The sequence below is a fragment of the Emys orbicularis genome, chromosome 1, assembly GCF_028017835.1.
Source record: "Emys orbicularis isolate rEmyOrb1 chromosome 1, rEmyOrb1.hap1, whole genome shotgun sequence".
Taxonomy (NCBI): Eukaryota; Metazoa; Chordata; order Testudines; family Emydidae; genus Emys; species Emys orbicularis.
The window spans coordinates 103,438,893-103,450,873 of record NC_088683.1 but is presented as its reverse complement, the minus strand read 5'-3'; the positions used below and the strand labels follow the sequence as shown (position 1 = coordinate 103,450,873).

At 46.7% G+C, this 11,981-nt stretch overlaps 1 protein-coding gene across 1 annotated transcript; it reads right to left on the bottom strand.

The window, feature by feature from the left end:
- Window positions 1-308: 308 nt before the first annotated feature.
- On the bottom strand, window positions 309-10,206 carry CKAP4 (cytoskeleton associated protein 4). Its single transcript, XM_065423625.1, has 2 exons — window positions 9,865-10,206; window positions 309-1,643 (listed from the first exon to the last, which is right to left on the bottom strand). Exons 1-2 carry the CDS (start codon window positions 10,204-10,206, stop codon window positions 309-311), a joined length of 1,677 nt encoding a protein of 558 aa, XP_065279697.1.
- Window positions 10,207-11,981: the final 1,775 nt, after the last annotated feature.

The following is an 11,981-nucleotide window of genomic DNA, read 5'->3' as shown; positions in this document are numbered from 1 at the left end:
GTAGGTCGATCTAATTTTAAGTATGGACCAGGCCTATGTCTACAGTAGGGAGATTGTGCTGCTGTGACTATACCAGTATACTTAAAGCAGTACAACTTTCTAGTGTAGACTAGGCCTTAGTAATTTACCCTACTCACCCACCTATCCATCCAAAACTTTAAAAAATGAAACTAAACAGAAGAGCGATCCAGAAACTAAACAGAACTGTCTCTAATTATGTGTCCTTGTTTTCTTTGGAGGTGTCAAAACACTGGGTATACAAAAGCTATTCTTTTAAATTCAATAATTGCACAATTAGCACTGTTCACTTAAACTTTTTCATGTATCTTTTCTACTTTCATAAACAATCTATCCAGATCATTCCTTAGGTCATCTACCAAACTCTTCACAGACTCCACGTTGTTCTCATTAGTTTCTATTTTCACTGAGTAAGCAACTAAACTATCTACTGCAGTTCTTATCATTTTCAAGTCAGATTCGACTTGATTGACAAAAGATCTTAATTTGTCTACAGAGCCTTCTACAGAAGACAGTTTTTCAAGATAGTCTTGAGATTGTGCTTGGCCCATCTGAGGCTTTTCTTGATCCAGCAAAGCACTAACTTGTTTCTGGATGTTATGAAGTGCATCAGCAGAGTTTGGTAGGTCACTCACACTTCTTCTCAGTTCATCAACATCATTGTATAATGAGAGCTGAGATTCACTAAGACTTCGCACAGTGTCGGTTATTGAATGTACATCAACATCTGAGGTACTACGTAGAGATTCAATGGCTTCCTCTAGAGCAGCTAGCTTGCTTTCATACTCTTCGTGCTTAGAAAGAAGTGATTCCATCTTTTCAGTCTGTTGAGTATCAGTAGAACTTAGAGACCGAAAATTGTCTTCTACATGTCTGAATCTGAATTCAAAGTCTTCCCTGTTCTTTTCAAGGGTTTCTAACACATTTTTGGAGAGTACATTTTCTTCCTGTTTGTTAAGGTTGGCTTTAATTTGCAGTAAATCTTCATCAAGTCTTTTAATCTCATCAGGGAGCTGCATAATGGATTCTTCAGCTTTAAGAACTTTCTCTTGAAAAGCTTTTAATGAAAGGTGTTCTGTGTCTGCAGTCTCTTTGAACTTCTCAAGTTCCTGTTTGAGGTTGACTAATGCTTTGATTTCAGTATAAACATCAGATTCCATGGACTCTATTGTACTTTTCAGAGACTCTATGGCCTTTTCTTTGGTTTTCATGGATGTTTGCATCTCATCAACAGCATCTTTCAACGCCTTTAATTCATGTTTATACACATCTATTTCTCCCAGTGAAGCCACCCTTGCTTTCATATCGTTGATTTCATTTTGGCTCCTTTTCTGGACTGCAGTGAATATGGCAATGTTATCATTGATAGACCTGGTCAACTCTGTTAATCTTTCTTCCACAGTGTTTTCAAGCGACATGAAGTCTCGTTCTCTTGCGTCCTTTACCACATGGATGCCATCAGACAGGTCTTTCAGGATTTCATTTTGTAGTTTTTGAAGAACTTCACTGATTCGATTTATTTCACTCTCCCCTTGTTTAACAGTCTTCTCAGTAACTTCTTGTTTATGCTGAGCACTTTTCATCATGGATTCAAAATCTCCAAATGTGGCTTGAAGAGAATGCACCTAAAAACAGAAATCCACATATTTGCAACTTAAATTTTCATCTTATGTTAGTTGATGAGGATGTTGCTATCTACCTAATTTACTTATAACCCCCACTATTGTAGTATCTGAGCACCTTAGAATCTTTAATATTCCCTCCCTCAAAGCATTCTTGTGATGCTGGGAAGTACTATTATCAAATAGGAAACTGAGGCACAAAGAAACAAAAGCTTGGGCTACACTGAAAAGTTATACTGGCATAGATGTGTTGGAGAGAGGTGTGAAAAAACACATCCCTGACCGACATAGTTATGGCTGACAAAACCCCCAGTATAGATGCAGGTATCTTGACAGAAGAATACTTCCAGCCAAGTGGCTAATGTTGCTCAGGGCGGTGGTGTTCCTACACTGGGAAAACAACTCCTTCCGTTGGTATAGGCTGCATCTATGCTAGGGGGCTATGCCAGCATAGCTATGCCCAGCAGGGGATGCAGATGGAGCTCTATGCCCAGGGGCCGCGCTGAAGAACCAGTGTCTGGAGTGGGCTCTGTCCAATAGAGGGACCAGTGCTCACGGGGTGCAGCCTTCTGCTCCCCTCCTGACCCCGGCTGTCAGGGCAGACAGCCTGTGCAGGGAAAGTGGACAGACTGGTATTGAAAAAGGGTTGGAGTCAGGACGAGAGCATGTCCTGTACAGGATCTGTCAGGAAGGGGAGCAGATGGGGCTGTGTGCCCCCTGGCTGTGCTGACGGGCCAGGGGCAGCAGGGGAGCTTCTCTGAAAAATTCCCAGGTCATGAAAAAGCCAAAATTGAAGTGAAGTCGGTAAAACCCAAATAGTGGCTTTTTCAAAACCCAGAAATTCTTCTGAGAATATGAAGGGCTTTGCCTGTTTGGTATTAGCTGATGGTCTCAGTCCAGCTCCCTGTCCAAATCACAAAAATTACCTCCACAGTTGGCTATGACTGGCACATTTGTTGGCAGTCTCAGCTCAGAGCCCAAGGCATCACTGGGCATGAAGACTGAACTACCTCTCCCCCCTAGAACAAGGATCTAGGTATATGAGTGGGGAAGCTTGCACAGCGATTGCCTGGCTGGTCCCATTCTGTGGATAAACAGAATTTCAGTCTTTGGGTCTATGAAGGTGGCATGTTCCACAAGCACTAAACTCTCTCTCTCTCTCTCTCTCTCTCTCACACACGCACACACAAAGTGATTTTAAAAGCTCACGCCAACTTCAGTGGGGATCCTGCACAAAAGAACTCTGACAGGTTTTGGCTGTGTGGCAGTGGTGAATAATTCATGCTACAGGAGTCCTGGAGACACTGTCTTGACTCATTCCCCGCTACACATGTGGAGTGTGCATTAATCAGTACTGCCACACAGTCTGTCAGGTTTATTGATCAGATAAGCTGCTTCAGAGCTGGTTTCATTTTGTAAATAACATTATTAAATGGATGCACTTAAAAGAAAATATCTTATTTTTAACTATAAAAGGCCAAGTCCTGAAGTCTTCATTCAGCTCTCGAGCCTGCAAACACGTCCCACATGAGTTAGCTAATGAATTCAGTTACTAATGAGTAAGTAAGTTATTCAGATACATGTTTGCAGGTTTGGGTGCTCAGGTTGAACCTCCCTTGGTTTCAGTGGGAGTCTGAGCTAAGAAAGGACTGCAGGATTTGGCCAAAAGTCTTTGAATTTTGTTTTCAATGCAAACATTAAATGATCTACTGCTGATAGGTCCAAGTAATCCCCAAACTTTACAGGTGACCTGCAAAGGAAACATGGTTTTACTATCCTTTTTTTCTTCAGTATGTATAGAGAAGGGGTAAAAGGTTTCTCCCCGTCCTCCAATTTTTTCCAAAGCCTACTAAATTTATTCCTTAGGGCTTGTCTTCACTACCGCACTGCGCCGACGTAGCACGTCTGGAGAAGACCTGCTATGTTGATGGGAGAGCGCTCTCCCATAGACGTAATTACTCCACCTCAACGAGAGGCGGAAGCTATGTCGGCGGGAGAGCGTCTCCCACTGACATAGCGCGATGTACACAACACTTTAAGTCGATGCAACTTACATCACTCGGGGGTGGTTTTTTCACACCCCTGAGCCACATAAGTTACATCAACTTACGCAGTAGTGTAGACAAGCCCTAAGAAACACCAGTAATAATATATCTATTTCTTGTTTTGCTGGAGCACCAAGGGAAGTTTTCTCAGCCTTCTGTTGAAGGGATAAAGAGTATTTGAATCTTTAACAAAGACAGTCTTTCTCCCAAATATTTGTCAGGTGTCTGAGGTAAACGGGTGTTAACAAAAAGCAAAATTTTAAACAGCCTGTTCAAAAATCAAATTCCCTCTCAACTGCTCAAGTTTCAATCTAATTTGATTATGTTATAATCTCACTGCTTCTCCAGTTCAGGAAAAACAGAGTGGATAAGACCTGATATTTCTAATAGGAAAATAAGCAGGAAAAAACCCACTCTTGAATCCTACCTTGCCCATGCCCTTAACTCCTTACCCCTCTCGCCTCAAAAAAAGAGTCCCAGGTCTCCTTTATATATCATAAAGAACCAAAAAGGGGTGGGTGCGTGCGTGTGTGTGTGTGTAGAATCCTTTCCTTTGCAGGCCACTTTTAAGACTTCAAGGAAGGATTACATTTTAAGCAGTTTGTACCCTGAAGATCGTATATGAGACTAGAAAGAAATTAAATGGGAAAATGTGGATAATGATGTTAACCATTGCCACATAGCAATTTGGGTATTAAATTGATAATGTGGTTCTATCAGTAGCTACCGCCCAGTTGTCTTTCAGTCTGATTTTACCATATACAGAGTTTTTCACTACAGAATTTTTTTCTGTATCTCTTTACAGGGGGGGAGGGATAGCTCAGTGGTTTGAGCATTGGCCTGCTAAACCCAGGGTTGTGAGTTCAATCCTTGAGGGGGCCACTTGGGGATCTGGGGCAAAATCAGTACTTGGTCCTGCTAGTGAAGGCAGGGGGCTGGACTCGATGACCTTTCAAGGTCCCTTCCAGTTCTAGGAGATGGGATATCTCCATTAATTATAATTATTTAAAGTTGTCATGTCACACATCAAATGTTTATAAGCCTTACATAGTGCAGGGAAACTATTGCTCACCCAACTCCTCTTGGAGATACAGCTGTAAAATTAAACTAATGTGCTAAATTCATCCTATTAACTAACCTGTCTCCAAATGTTACTGTTGTCGGACCAGAGAATCTGGCTCTCTAATGTCACAATGTGCCATGTCAGGCCTAAAATGCCAGATATGGCCAGTGGAGGATTCTCTGTAACTGGAAGTCTTTAAAACATGATTTGAGGACTTTGGTAACTCAGTCAGAGATTATGGGTCTATTACAAGAGTGGCTGGGTGAGGTTCTGTGACCTGCAATGTGCAGGTCAGACTAAATGATCACGATGGTCCCTTCTGGCCTTAAAGTCTGTGAATCTATATACGAGACGGATCCCCACCCTCTTTCCTGACATAAGGAGAAGGGTGTGTGTCAGGGCATGGTAGAATGGAGCTCTACTATGCCTGATTCTCCTCTTGTAATGACCCTGATGGACCATATACCAAGTGATGTAGATTGAAGCTGTTCCCCTGCACCTTTAACTTACTGGGCCACGTGGTTGAGGATCAGAGCTCTGATGTAACAAAGAATCAAGCCGCCCACAGTAGTCAAGCTAGACCAATTCCTAATTTAATTCATCTTAATACGTACTCAGCCCATTTACTCTAAACAACGGCTAGCTGGCCCCTACATGAACCCTTTGCAAAAAAGGTATAAAACCCTAACTTCAAAATAACAGTTCACATTCATTATAAAACAAGGGTTTGGAATGACTTCCATTCAAGAAGAGGCTACAAAGATTAGGGTTGTTCAGTTTAGAAGAGAGATGAGTGGGGGGGGGCATCATAAATGTCTATAACATCATGAATGCTGTGGAAAAAATGAATCAAGAGGTGTGTGTCTAGCTGTGCCCCCATGGCATGGATTTCAATCAGTCTTTGAAAGGCTTAATATCATATACAAGACTGAAAAATATTCTTCTACTGACAATCAGTTTTCTCCTTGAACCAGTCATGTTAACATGTCAAATAATCTTAGCTCCTCTGTAAATTGTGCTATACTACAAAGACTAACTACAAATTTCCACATCATTTCCCTTCCCTTCCTACAGCTGTGAATAGCAGATGAGCTTATATAACTCTTACTTCTGACAATTGCTCTGTATGGCAAAAGACCAAAGAGGGTGGGGGGGCAGAGTTTCCTCAAGGCAGCCTGAACTGGCAGTGCTGTATAGCACAGGATCCTATAGTGATATAAGGCCATGAATTGATCTCCTCCCTCTGCCTTTCATCCTTACGTTAGAAATGCATGCCTAACATTAGCCATCCCTGATATACATGTTGGTGGAGTTTTATTTCCCTTTGGAACTAGAACACAGATATAAGAGCAGCCATACTGGGTCAGACCATGGTCCATCTTGCCCAGCATCCTGTCTCCAACAGTGGCCTGTACCAGAGCTTCAAAGGGAGCATACAGAACAGGGCAATTTTGAAGTGATCCACCCCTGTCTTCCACTCCTGACTTCTGGTAGTCAGAGGTTTAGGGTCACCCTGAGCATGGTTGCATCCCTGACCATCTTGGCTAATAGCCATTGATGGACTTATCCTCTATAAATGTACCCAAGTTCTTTTTTTAACCCAGTTATACTTTTCACCATCAGAGCATCCCAAGGCAATGAGTTCCACAGGTTAGCTGTGTGAAAAAAAATACTTCCTCTTGTATTAAACCTGCTGCTATTAACTTCATCAGGTGACCCCTGGTTTTTGCATTGTGGGAAAGGGTAAATAACACGTCTTTATTCACTTTTTCCATGGCATTCGTGATTTTTTAGATCTTTATCATATCCCCCCTTAGTCACCTCTTTTCTAAACTGAACAGCCCTAATCTTCTCTCCTTGTATGGAAGCTGTTCCAAACCCTTGATCATCTTTGTTGCCCTTATTTGAACCTTTTCTAGTTCCACTATATCCTTTTTGAGATCGGGCAACCAAAACTGGACACAGCATTCAAGGTGTAGGCACACCTTGGATAACTAATTACTTAAAACATCATTTGTGCGCCTCTCTCTCAGAGCCTGGTATTAACTTGTGATTTTGGCCACAGCAATCTAGAGATTAAGGGAGCACATTTGACATATCCCTATGCTTGGTAGGCTTCAGGACAAATTAAGGCTGGGATTTTCAAAGGGACCTAAGGGAACTAGACACCCAAATCCCATAGATTTTGAAAATCCCAATCTAAGTATTCAAACTAGTAGAGTGATGCTGATGCTTCAATAACCTCAGCCTTCCCTTTGATAAGTAAGGGAAGCATAAAAGAGACACTGCCTGGTGTTACAGGACCTGAACTTGAATTGCCCTCTTTCAGAAAAAGCACTCCTTAAAAATGTCTTGTTGCTACAGAAAAAAATATTAGCCCTGAGAAATGATGGCTGTAACAGGCTTCTCAAGAGGGAAATGATAGTATGATTATGTCTAGAAACTTAGGTGTGGTCTACACTACAAAGTTACGCCTTGTCTACGCTGGCACTTTACAGCGCTTTAACTTTCTCACTCAGGGGTGTGAAAAAACATACCCCTGAGCGCTGCAAGTTTCAGCACTATAAAGTGCCAGTGTAGACAATGCTCCCAGCGCTGGTAGCTACTCCCCTTGTGGAGGTGGGCTTTTTATAGCGCTGGAAGAGCTCTCTCCCAGCGCTCTGCCGCGACTACACAGCAGCACTTTAACGTGGCTAGTGAAGACATGCCCTGCGGTCAGCTTTACTACATTTCTCAGGCTGTGAAAAATTTCACACCTTATGCAGCGTAGTTAAGCCAACCTAAGGCCCAATGTAGACATCACTAGGTTGACAGAAGAACCCTTTTCATCCCTGAAGTGTTTATGCTACAGTGACACCACTGCAGCATTTCTAGTGTAGACATAAAGAACTCTACTTTCAGTGAGTGCTTGATGAGAGAGGGACGGTAGGCGTGGAAGAAAAACTAAAACTTGAATGTTGCACTTTCTTGGCTCTCTCTCTTTTGTGCTCACACAGAACACACAGCAGCCAGCTCCTGTCTGTTGAGTAAGCAGAGGACAGAAATTGATCTGAATTGTGTGCCAACGAGTTTCACAGATCAGGACTCCTCTTAGTTTAAATCCCTTGTCAGCTATTAGAGGACAAATAGGCTTGTGGTGATGGCATGAACTGGGACTCAAGAGATCTGGCTTCTGTTCTTGGCTCTGCCATAGGCTGGCTGTGAGACCTTGGCCAAATCACTTAATCTGGCTGAGCCACAGCATCCAATCTGTGAAATGGAGAAAACAATACTTTCCTTCTTCACAAGGATGCTCAAATCTGATTCACTAGAGTCTGTGAGTTGCTCAGGTACTGAAGTGATGAGTGCCATAGAAAATACAATATATAATTATATAACTACCTAAGTTCTTATACTGTGGCCATGTATTATATTCCTATGTCATACATGCCCAGCTTTTGATCCCAATATCTCCCTTCCCCCATATAGCTTTAAACAAATATTAGGCAAATTAAAATGTTGTGCCTGTCAAGCTCGTCAGTACCATGTGAACTTGAAATCCAGTCAGCATGAAAAACTGAGTTCTACAATCACATATTCATTGTAGGTGTTTTTCTTTCCCCGGTTGCTGTGTAAAAGACCCACACAAACAAACAAGAAACTGACCAACTAAACCCCCTATCCTGCACACTGACCTATGTGGGCAGACGCTTCACCTACATGGAAACCCTTCATCCCTATGGATCAGCTTACAGTTTGAGGCCTTAATGATCACACAGGGGAAACAGTGAAACAGAATGACTATACACAGGGTGCTCTCAGATGAACAAACGCAAACTGAAAAAAACAGACCTATTTTTTCCTCTGATCCATTTCAGTTATAATAATCTCAGGTGTTACTGTATGTAAAACACTTTCTAACAGAAGTGTGATTTTTATTTTAAGTTGACAGTATTTCTAATGTTTGTTTAAAAAGTGAAATATTTTAAGCCATCCTGAAAGGTGTGGGAAGTGCATTGCACTGCCATGCCTGAAAACCTAGCCTAGAAGCTGATTCCATTTGAGCGAAAATAGCATCCTACAGTTTCAAGGAAAAGAGTACTTCTCTGATCAAGTGGGCCACACCCTTTGCTGACTACTTCATTACACTTCTGTGGACATCAGTTGCAACAGAAGTCGCTGGTCTCATCCTTTTGGCTGGAGATAATGTAGGAATTTGGCAGACACTGTAAGCAGTAAGGGGGCAGCCAATCAGCAGTATTGGTGCTACCTCTATTGCTTTTAAAAACAGGTGGGATTTTTGCTTTTCAGCAGATTCAACTGCCACTCTCTGCCTAGTCAAAAACAGTGAAAGCAAAGCATGCTCTGCTGCTATTTATGGTGTAGTAATATCCAAGATTACTTCGGTGTAACTCAGGGGTGTGAATAAGCCACCCCGCAAGCAACATACATTACTCTAACCTGAGCGCCAGTGTGGACAGCGCTAGGTTGGTAGGAGAGCTGCTCTGCCCCCGACACAGCTACTGCCTCTGCCCGGGGTTGATTTATTAGGGCTAGTCTACACTGGCAATGCTAAAGCGCTGCCGCGGCAGCACTTTAATGTGGCTTGCGTGGTCACTGCGCAGCACTGAGCTCTCCCACCGCTCTAAAAAAAACCACCTCCACAAGGGGCACGGCTCCCAGCGCTGGTGCACTGTCTACACTGGTGCTTTACAGCACTGAAACTTGCTGCGCTCGGGGGTGTGTGTTTTTTTTCACACCCCGGAGCAAGAAAGTTGCAGCACTGTAAATTGCCAGTATAGACAAGCCCTTAGCCAGGAGAGCTCTCCCCATCAGCATAGAGTGTCTTCACCAGATGTGCTACAGCCCTGCAGCTGTAGCGCTTCTAGTATAGACTAGCCCATTGCCTGCTTATGCCTAGCGCCAGCACCGCCTTGCCTCCAGGCTTGGCCTGTTTTAGCGCAATAATGCCACGCGCTCTCTCTGCCTTCACAGCAATGGAGTCTTCAAAGTTTGGGGAGTCCTGGAAAACTTGGTGAGCCCAGAGCGCCGCTGCCCTGCCAGACCGCGCTGCAGGCCGCGGCTGCCAGCTGGGGAGGTGTGGACAGAGAGAAACCAAACATCTCCTTGTCCTTACCTTCTGCACGACCCCCTCCAGGGCGTGAGCCAGCTCCTCTCGCTGCCGCGCCGCGCCCTCGTGGCGCAGGCTGAGCTGGCTGACCTCCCCCAGGAGGTGCTGCACGCCCCAGCCCGAGAACACGGCGGCTCCGACCAGCGCGAGGGAGAAGAGAGCGTGAAAAGCCTTGCCCAGGCTGCAGGGGGACGGGCGGCCTCCAGCCGCTGCTTTGCTCCCCTTGGCGGGAGCCTGCTGCTGCTGCTTCTTTGCCACGTCATCCGCGCCGCCGGAGTGGGACTGGGCTCCCTTTTCCGAGCCCGCCGAGCCGCTGCCCTTGCTGCTCCGCTGTCTGGCGGCGGACATGCCGGCTGGGAGCGCGGGCGGCGCAGCTGCTGCCCAGCGAAAGAGGCCGGCGGCGCTTTACGCTGTTTAATCAGCGCGGGAAGGGCTCAGCGCTGCGGGAAGGAGCCGCTCTCGCTCCCCATTCAGTTCGGGCAGAGGCTATGGGGTAGGAGGGTGGGGTGACTCCAGCCACAGGAGCGAAGGCTTCCCCGCCCTGCTGCACACCCAGCGCCGCCTCCCCAGCCCAGGGAGAAGGGGGAGCTGCCACGCACACCGAGAGAAACCAGCCAACCAACCCAGCTCCATTCCCCCGCGCAGGGCCGGCTCTGGCTTTTTTGCCGCCCCAGGCAAAAAAGCCTCCGGCCGCCGCCCCCCCCGCGAGGGCGGCCGGAGCCCCGTGGGGAGGGCGGCGAGCCCCGGCGGGGGCTCCGCTCTCCCCCCGGCGGCCGGGGGGAGGGCGGCCAGAGTGACGGGGGAGGGCGGCGAGCCCGGCCGTGGCCCTGCTCTCCCCGGCGGCAGGAGCGCCGCGCCGCCCCCCTCCAGGTGCCGCCCCAAGCACAAGCTTGGTGGGCTGGTGCCTGGAGCCGGCCCTGCCCCCGCGGGACCTTACAGGGGAGCCATGCACTGCTGCAGCGGGGAGAGGAGAGACTAGCATCCTCTGCTCCTTGCCTCTGTGGCATTTTCCGTTTGAAGTCTACTAGCCAAACTAGAGGCAAGGGAGCCATGCCTACAGTTAAGGCCCTGTCTACACTGGCAAGTTTCTGCATAGTAAAGTAGCTTTCTGCGCTGTAACTCCCGAGGTGTACACACTGCCAAGCCACTTGTAGCACTCTTTAAAAAACCACCCTGATGAGAGGCCTACAGCTTTCTGCTCCCGGGATACAGCGCTGCAGTGCCAGTATAGACACCCTGGCGATTACAGCGCTGTGATTGGCCTCTGGGAGGTGTCCCACAATGCCTGTTCTCACGTCTCTGGTCATCGGTTTGAACTCTACTGCCCTGCCCTCAGGTGACCAACCATCAGCCCCACCCCATACGTTCCTTTGGAATTTTGAAAGTCCCCTTCCTGTTTGCTTGGTGATGCGTGCAGTGGTCTCAGCGCATCTTTCTCGGTGGCCCTGCCTGCTCCATGCACCAGGTGATCCCCCGCTTGGAGCAATGCCGAGCTGCTGGACCTCATCGGCATTTGGGGAGAGGAGGCTGTCCAGTCCCAGCTGCGCTCCAGCCGTTGGAATTATGATACCTATGGACAGATTTCACGATGCATGACAGAAAGGGCCCATGACCGGGACACACTGCAGCGTAGGGTAAAAGTTAAGGAGCTGCGGAATGCCTACCACAAGGCGCGGGAGGCAAACTGCCGCTCCAGTGCTGCGCCCACGAGCTGCTGGCTCTACAAAGAGCTGGATGCGATACTCAGTGGTGACCCCACCTCCACTGCGAAGGCCACTGTGGATACTTCAGTGGCTCACGTGCCAGTCAAGTGGACTGAGCCAGGAGGAGGAAATTTAAGAGGGGGAGGAGGAGGCAGAGGATGACTGGGAGGTCAGAGATGCATGCAGCCAGGAGTTCTTTTCTACCCTGGAGGAGCCTAGCCAGTCACAGCTGTCAGATGCTGGGGAAGCGCAAATAGGAGAGGAGGCCCCGGTAAGTGGATTTGATTTTGGGAATCACTGAACCGAGTTGTTGAGGGCAGGAGGGTTGCAGAAAGCAGGCTTATCTCCCACCACATGCCTAGTCTGAGCGGCGGAACAGGCAATTGATTGACTCCCTCGCTTCACGGGAATCTCCCTCAA

What these genes read in the sequence shown, in the direction of transcription:
- CKAP4 (XM_065423625.1), bottom strand. Translation starts at nt 10,206, where the DNA reads ATGTCCGCCGCCAGACAGCGGAGCAGCAAGGGCAGCGGCTCGGCGGGC. An exon ending in TGGAGGGGGTCGTGCAGAAG is followed by an intron (nt 1,644 to 9,864) that starts GTAAGGACAAGG and finishes TTCTGTTTTTAG; the next exon opens with GTGCATTCTCTTCAAGCCAC.